Consider the following 7727-nt stretch of genomic DNA (forward strand, 5'->3'; position numbering starts at 1 on the left):
GTTAGCCAGGATGGTCTTGATCTCCTGATCTCGTGATCCACCCGTCTCGGCCTCCCAAAGTGCTGGGATTACAGGCTTGAGCCACCGCGCCCGGCCTTTTTTTGTATTTTTAGTAGAGACAGTGTTTTGCCATGTTGGCCAGGCTGGTCTCAAATTCCTGATCTTGCATGGTCCACCCACCTTGGCCTCCCAGAGTGCTGGGATTACAGGCGTGAGCCACCGCACCTGGATGAAAAAAAAATCTTAACTACAAACTGAAATTATATACTTACTCAAATTCAGAGATTTTACGGTCTGGCTCTGTTGCCCAGTCTAGAGTGCAGAGGCGCGATTATAAGCTGCACTGCACCTTCAAATTCCTGGGATCAAGTGATCCTCCCACCTCAGCCTTCGTCTGAGACCACTGTCGTGAGCCACCGTTCCTGGCCTGTTTCTGACCTTTTATCGAAGATCAGACAGAAATGATTTTTAAAAATCTTTGGTTTAAATTTTACTTTATTCATTTATTTTTATTTATTATATTTTTTTGAGACGGAGTTTTGCTCTGTCACCTAGGCTGGAGTACAGTGGTGCGATTTGGGCTCACTGCAACCCCATGCCTCCCAGGTTTCAGTGATCCTCCTGCCTCAGCCTCCCGAGCAGTTGTTCCGCTGTGCCTGGCTAATTTTTTTTTTTTTTTTTTTTTTTTGAGATGGAGTCTCGCTCCGTCACCCAGGCTGGAGTATGGTGGCACAATCTTGGCTCACTGCATCCTCTGCCTCCTGGGTTCAAACGCGTCTCCTGCCTCAGCCTCCCGAGTACCTGGGATTATAGGCATGCACCACAATGCCTGGCTAATTTTATTTGTATTTTCTCCACGTTGGTCAGGCTGGTCTCGAACTCGCGACCTCAGGTGATCCATCTGCCTCGGCCTCCCAGAGTGCTGGGATTAGAGTGCTGGCGTGAGCCACCGCACCAGGCCTGCACCTGGCTAATTTTTATATTTCTTTTTTTTAATCAGAGTTGGGATTTCACCATGTTGGCCAGGCTGGTCTTAAACTCCTGATCTCAGGTGATCCACCCACCTTGGCCTCGCAAAGTGCTGGGATTACAGATGAGAGCCACGATGCCCGGCCTAATTTTTACTTTAGGTGTATTGTTTTTTTTTTTTTGAGACGGAGTCTCGCTCTGTCGCCCAGGCTGGAGTGCAGTGGCGCGAAATAGGCTCACTGCAAGCTCCGCCTCCTGGGTTCATGCCATTCTCCTGCCTCAGCCACCTGAGTAGCTGGGACTACAGGTGCCCGCCACCACGCCCAGCTGATTTTCTTTTTTTTTTTTTTTTTGTATTTTGTTTAGTAGAGACGGGGTTTCACTGTGTTAGCCAGGATGGTGTTGATCTCCTGACCTCGTGATCCTCCCACCGTGGCCTCCCAAAGTCCTGGGATTACAGGCGTGAGGTACCGGGCCCGGCTAGATGTATTGTTTTTAAAGTATCTCTTTCATTGTTCCACTGAGGAAAGGAAAAAAGAGAAAACATTTTCCTTCCAATATGATGTCTTAAGATGCTAGATCAAAGTGTTAGTATTTTTTTGAAATTAAAAAAAAAAAAAAAAAAAAGGCCAGGCACAGTGGCTCACGCCTGTAATCCAGCTCTTTGGGAGGCCAAGGCAGGCGGATTACTTGAGGTCAGGAGTTCGAGATCAGCCTGGTCAATATGGCGAAACCCTGTCTCTACTAAAAATACAAAGTAAAATCAACTGGGCATGGTGGTGTATGCGCCTGTAATCACAGCTACTCACAGAAGGCCGAGGCAGGAAAATTGCTTGAACCAGGGGGCAGAGGTTGCAGTGAGCCGAGATCGTGACATTGCACTCCAGCCTGGGCGACAGAGTGGGACTCTGTCTCAAGAAAAACAAAAAAAACAATAAAAACACCAGGTGTAGTGGCTCACATCTGTAATCCCAGCACTTAGGGAGACCAAGGCAGGAGGACTGCTTGAACTCAGGAGTTTGAGACCAGCGTGGGCAGCATGGCAATACCCTGTCTCTACAGAAAATACAAAAATTAGTTGGACGTGGTGGCACATGCCTGGAGTCTCAGCTTACTTGGGAGGCTGAGGCAGGAGGATCTCTGGAGTCTGGGAGGCAGAAGTTGCAGTGAGCCGAGATCACGCCACTGCACTCCAGCCTGGATGACGGAGTGAGATCCTGTCTCAAAAAAATAAAATGAGGCCAGATGGTTTTTATTTTTTTGAATACACTATAATGTATTTTATTTTCTTTTACTGTGATATATTAATACACTTCCCTGGCCAATTTCTTTTAAGGAATTGGATTTTGGTCTTTTGTTATCATTTTTTTAGGAGCGCTTTATGTATTGAGGGGGTTAGCTATTTATTTGTAATATGAGTTGCAAATATTTTCCCCTACCTTGTTTTTTTGGTTTATAAGAGATTCTTGTATTTAATATACTTGAATATCAATCTTTTAAAAGATAGTGTCTGGTCTTTGAGTCATAGTTAGAAACAACATCTATACTCCAAGGCTATAAAAGGGAATTTACCCAAGTTTTATTCTGGACTTTTTATGATTTTAGGGTTTGTATCTAAATATTTGAACTATTAGGAAATTATGCTGGTGTACGATATATGGTATGAAACCATTTTTTTTCCAGATGGATATGTTTTGCTCAAACATCACTCATTGTATAGTCTTTTTCCCTCCTTGATTTTTGAGATACCTCCCTCATCATTTGCCATTTTTTCCATGGGTAATTGGGTCTGTTTCTGGGATATGACTTTGCCCCACTGATCTATATATGTGCTGGTGCCTTGTTGCTTTGAGGCTTTGTAATGATCCGGTAGTGCTCTATTACTCACCTCATTTGGAATTTTCCTGACTTGTCTTTTTCATCTTGTACATGAACTTTAGAATCAGCTTATCTTTTATTATTTCCAGAAAAGAATCCTGTTGGCATTTTGGGGGCAGGGGGTGGATAGAGGGATCACTTTAAATTTATAGATTAATCTCTTTGTGATAAGGAATCTTAAGTTATAGCGTTAATCTTTTCTCTTACAGATGATATTAACCGTTTTCTTGAGCAACAATGAACAGATTTTAACAGAAGTTCCTGTAACACCAGAAACAACCTGTCGAGATGTCGTAGAATTTTGCAAGGAACCTGGAGAGGGCAGCTGCCATTTAGCTGAAGTATGGAGGGGAAATGGTATGTATTAGGTCCTGTAAAGGTTGTTACATGAATAAAATCAGATCACCATCTTTTAGCTAGCTTGTGATGGATTTGCTTTTTTTCTGATAAACCTGGGGAAAAAAGGTAACTAAGTACATATAATTTAGTATTTATCAAATGGAAAATATTGCTTCTAGTTCTTAGTTATCTGTGGTAATAAAGAATTGAGTAATTAAAATAAATGTAATTATATTGCACGGGACTGAGTTTTACAAAATGCTTTTTTATATACTTTTTTTTTTTGAGACAGGATCTCACTCTTATCTCCCAGGCCAGAGTGATAGATGTTTGGGTTGTTGGGGCTGTTATGAATAACGCTCCTATGAACTTTCATATACAAATTGTTTTGTTTTTTGTTTTCTGACATGGAGTCTTCCTCTAGTCCGCAGGCTGGAGTGCAGTGGCATGCTCTTGGTTCACTGCAACCTCCACCTCCTGGGTTCAAACGATTCTTGTGCCTCAGCCTCCCAAGTAGCTGGGGCTACAGGTGCGCACTACCACGCCTGGCTAACTTTCTGTATTTTTAGTAGAGTTGGGGTTTTGCCATGTTGCCCAGGCTGGTCTTGAACTCCTGAGCTCAGGCAATCCACCCACCCTGGCCTCCCAAAGTGCTTGCATGACAGGCATGAGCCACCATGCCTGGCAATGTACAAGTTTTTGTGTGGACGTATATTTTCATATCTCTTAGGTATAAACCTAGGAATTTCTGGGTCATATGGTAATTCTGTGTTTAACCTTTTCAACAACCACCAGACTGTTTACTAATGCAATTGTTTCATTTTACATTCCCTGCAGCAGTATATGATGTGGAGAATTTCTCCACATTCTCATCAACACTTGATACTGTCTGCTTGATTTTAGCCATCCTAGTAGTTGTGAAGATATGTCTTATTGTGATTTTGATTTGCGTTTCCCTAATGACTAATGATGGTGAAAATCTTTTCATGTGCATATTGGCCATTTATGTATCTTCTTTGGAGAAATGTCTAATTCAGTTCCTTTGCCCATTTTTTATTTTTTTATTTTTTTAAGACAATGTCTTTCTCTGTTGCCCAGGCTGGAGTACAGTGGCACAGTCCTGGCTCACTGCAACCTCCATCTTCTGGGCTCAAGCAGTGCTCCCACCTCAGCCTCCCATGTAGCTGGGACTACAGGCATGCACCACCATGCCCAACTAATTTTTGTAGAAACAGGGTTTTGCCGTTGTTGCCCAGGATGGTAACTTCTGGGCTCAAGTGATCCACTGCTTTGACCTCCCAAAGTGCTGGGATTACAGGTGTGAACCACCACACTGCACTCCATTGCCCATTTTAAAAATGTGTTGTCTTTGTAGTACTGAACTGTAGAAGTTCTTTATGTATTCTAGATACAAGTCCCTTATAGATATATAAATTACAATTTTTTTTTTTTGCAAAGTTTTGTGGTTTTAATGTTATACTTAGAATTCAGAGTAAAGAATTTTAAGGGTACATGGAGAAAAACTTGACTTTGATAAACATTGGACGATTATAAATTAGAAGTAAAAGGACAGGTCCTCAATTATTTGCCTAACGACAGCTACAGGAAGCAGGTAGTTAAGTAATTGTAATTAATGTGTTTTTTTTTTTTTTGAAACGGAGTCTCACTCTGTCGCCCAGGCTGGAGTGCAGTGGCGCAATCTTGGCTCACTGCAACCTCTACCTCCTAGGTTCACGCCATTCTCCTGCCTTAGCCTTCCGAGTAGCTGGGACTACAGGCGCCCGCCACCACGCTCAGCTAATTATTTGTATTTTTAGTAGAGACGGGGTTTCACCGTGTTAGCAGGATGGTCATGATCTCCTGACCTCGTGATCTGCCCGCCTCGGCCTCCCAAAGTGCTGGGATTACAGGCGTGAGCCACCACACCCGGAATTAACGTTTTTTTTGTTTGTTTGTTTGTTTGTTTTTTGAGATGGAGTCTCACTCTGTCCACCAGGCTGGAGTGCAGTGGCGTGATCTCGGCTCCGCCACCTGGGTTCACACCATTCTCCTGTCTCAGCCTCCCTAGTAGCTGGGACTACAGGCGCCCGCCACCGCGCCCGGCTAATTTTTTGTATTTTAGTAGAGACGGGGTTTCACTGTGGTCTTGATCTCCTGACCTTGTGATCCGCCCGCCTCGGCCTCCCAAAGTGCTGGGATTATAGGCGTGAGCCACCGCGCCCGGCCCGGAATTAACGTTTTTAAGGGGAGCAGTGTTAGAGCCTGATCATTAATTCCATTGTTTTTCTTCTCTAGCCTCTTAGCACTTTTGTTCTCTGTTACTTGTTATCACTTCTAATTCCTTATCTGCCTTCCCATTGTAAGGGAATAAAATTTTTACATAAGTATTATAGCTCTAAATGGTCTATGGCCTCCTGAGAATGCTTATCTCCCTCCTGAGTCACTCAGTTGGTGCCATCCTTGTCTCCCGGCCCATCTCAAATCATAACTCTTAGTTTTACCTCCTCAAAGATGAGGACTAGCACCCTGGAGCACAGAGTCACAGCACAGTACATTTACCGTGGCTTCTGTACATGTCCCTTCATTGTCTAGAACAACCCATAAGAGCTTGGCTAACATCTGTTTATTCTTTGCCTCTCATCCCTTCAATGAATCTCAAAGGGTATTAGTGTCCCTGTGCTCTAATACTGTTGTAGTATTTATCAAAACATGATACAGGCCGGGCACGGTGGCTCATGCCTCTAATCCCAGCACTTTAGGAGGCCAAGGCGGGTGGATTACTTGAGGCCAGGAGTTGGAGACCAGCCTGGCCAGCATGGCAAAACCCCCTCTCTACTAAAAATATAAAAATTAGCCAGGCATGGTGGCACGTGCCTGGTAGTCCCAGCTTCTTAGGAGGCAGGAGAATCCCTTGAACCCTGGAGGTGGAGATTGCAATGAGCTGGGAGTGTGCCACTGCACTCCAGCCTGGCATAGCGAGACTCTGTCTCAAAAAATAAAAATAAAAAACACAATATAGTAGTAGTTTTCATCTCTATCCTGTTGGACTAAAATTCCTGAAGGCAGGAACTTGTCTGTTGTTCACCATTATATCCCCAGTGCCCAGCCTAGTATTCATAGAAGGCACTTAGTAAACACAGATTAGTAAGTAAAATGGCCAACAAAGCTGGGTCTAGGAAGAAGAGAAGGTAACTTCCAGTGGATGCTGTCAAAGGGAGAGGGAAAGCACTGTAACAGCCTTTCTCAATCCTTTTACCTAGAGGAACCCTTACAGAGATTTTTTTTTTTTTAAGGTTTCAGAGAACCCTCACGTAAAACTTAATTGCACCTGGCCGGGTGCTGTGGCTCTCTCCTGTAATCCCAACACTTTGGGAGGCCGAGGCGGTTGGATCACCTGAGGTCGGGAGTTTGAGACCAGCCTGGCCAACATGGTGAAACCCCGTCTCTACTAAAAATACAAAAAAATTAGCTGAGCATGGTGGTAGGCACCTGTAATCCCTGCTACTCGGGAGGCTGAGGCAGGAGAATCGCTTGAGCCTGGGAGGCGGAGGTTGCAGTGAGCCGAAATCACACCATTGCACTCCAGCCTGGGCAACAAGAGTGAAACTTCGTCTCAAAAAAAAAAAAAAAAATTTCTGCACCTATAACTGCTGACATTAGTATGATCAGTATGTCATAGATAGAATCCTTCAATAGTAATTATCAGTGTTTTCTAGTAGAGCTAGTTCACTGTGGATCTGTGCATTATTTTGCTAAGGTTGCCATAACAAAGTGCCACAGACTGGGTGGCTTAAACAACAATAATTTATTTTCTCACAGTGATGGAGGCTAGAAGTCTGAGATGAAGGTGTCAGCAGGCTTGGTTTATTCTGAAGACTCTCCTTGACTTGTAGATGGTTGTCTTCTCTTGCCTGTGTCTTCCCTCCATGCCTGTCTGTGGACAAGCCTCTTCTTCTTGTAAGGACACTAGTCATATTGGATTAGGGGCCACTTTGATGACTTCATTTTTTAAAAATCCTGTCCCCAAATACAGTTACATTTCGAGGTACTTGAGGTCAGGACTACAAAAGATGAATTTCACGGGGACACAGTTCAGCCTGTAACAGTCTGTTAATTTGGCCAGGTCATGATGTATAGGGTAGTTAATCCATTTTCATACTGCTATAAAGAACTGCCAGAGACAGGGTAATTTATAAAGGAAAAAGGTTTAATTTGCTCACAGTTCTGCATGGCTGGAGAGGCCTCAGGAAACTTACAATCATGGCAGAAGGCAAAGGGGAAGCAGGGCACCTTCTTCACAAGGTGGCAGTAAGGAGAAATGTCAAGTGAGGGGAAGAGTCCCTTCTAAAACTATCAGTTTTCATGGGAACTCACGGTCATGAGGAGCCACCTCCGTGATTACAGTGACCTCCATCTGGTCTCTCCCTTGACATGTGGGGATTATGGGGATTATAATTCAAGATGAGATTTGGATGGGGACATAAAACCTAACCAGATCAGTAGAGTTTTCCTTTTCTTTCCTTCCCTTCCCTTCCCTTCCC

At 43.8% G+C, this 7727-nt stretch overlaps 1 protein-coding gene across 1 annotated transcript in view; it reads left to right on the forward strand.

Moving 5' to 3' along the window:
- Positions 1–7727, forward strand: part of PPP1R13B (protein phosphatase 1 regulatory subunit 13B) — a 127931-nt gene that overhangs the window by 58793 nt on the left and 61411 nt on the right. Inside the window, exon 2 of the mRNA XM_017861865.1 lies at positions 3057–3204. Coding sequence (XP_017717354.1) covers positions 3057–3204 — 148 coding nt within the window. The remainder of the gene's footprint in view (positions 1–3056; positions 3205–7727) is intronic.

This window comes from Rhinopithecus bieti, unplaced genomic scaffold (genome assembly GCF_001698545.2).
Source record: "Rhinopithecus bieti isolate Rb0 unplaced genomic scaffold, ASM169854v2 scaffold_61461, whole genome shotgun sequence".
Lineage (NCBI taxonomy): Eukaryota > Metazoa > Chordata > Mammalia > Primates > Cercopithecidae > Rhinopithecus > Rhinopithecus bieti.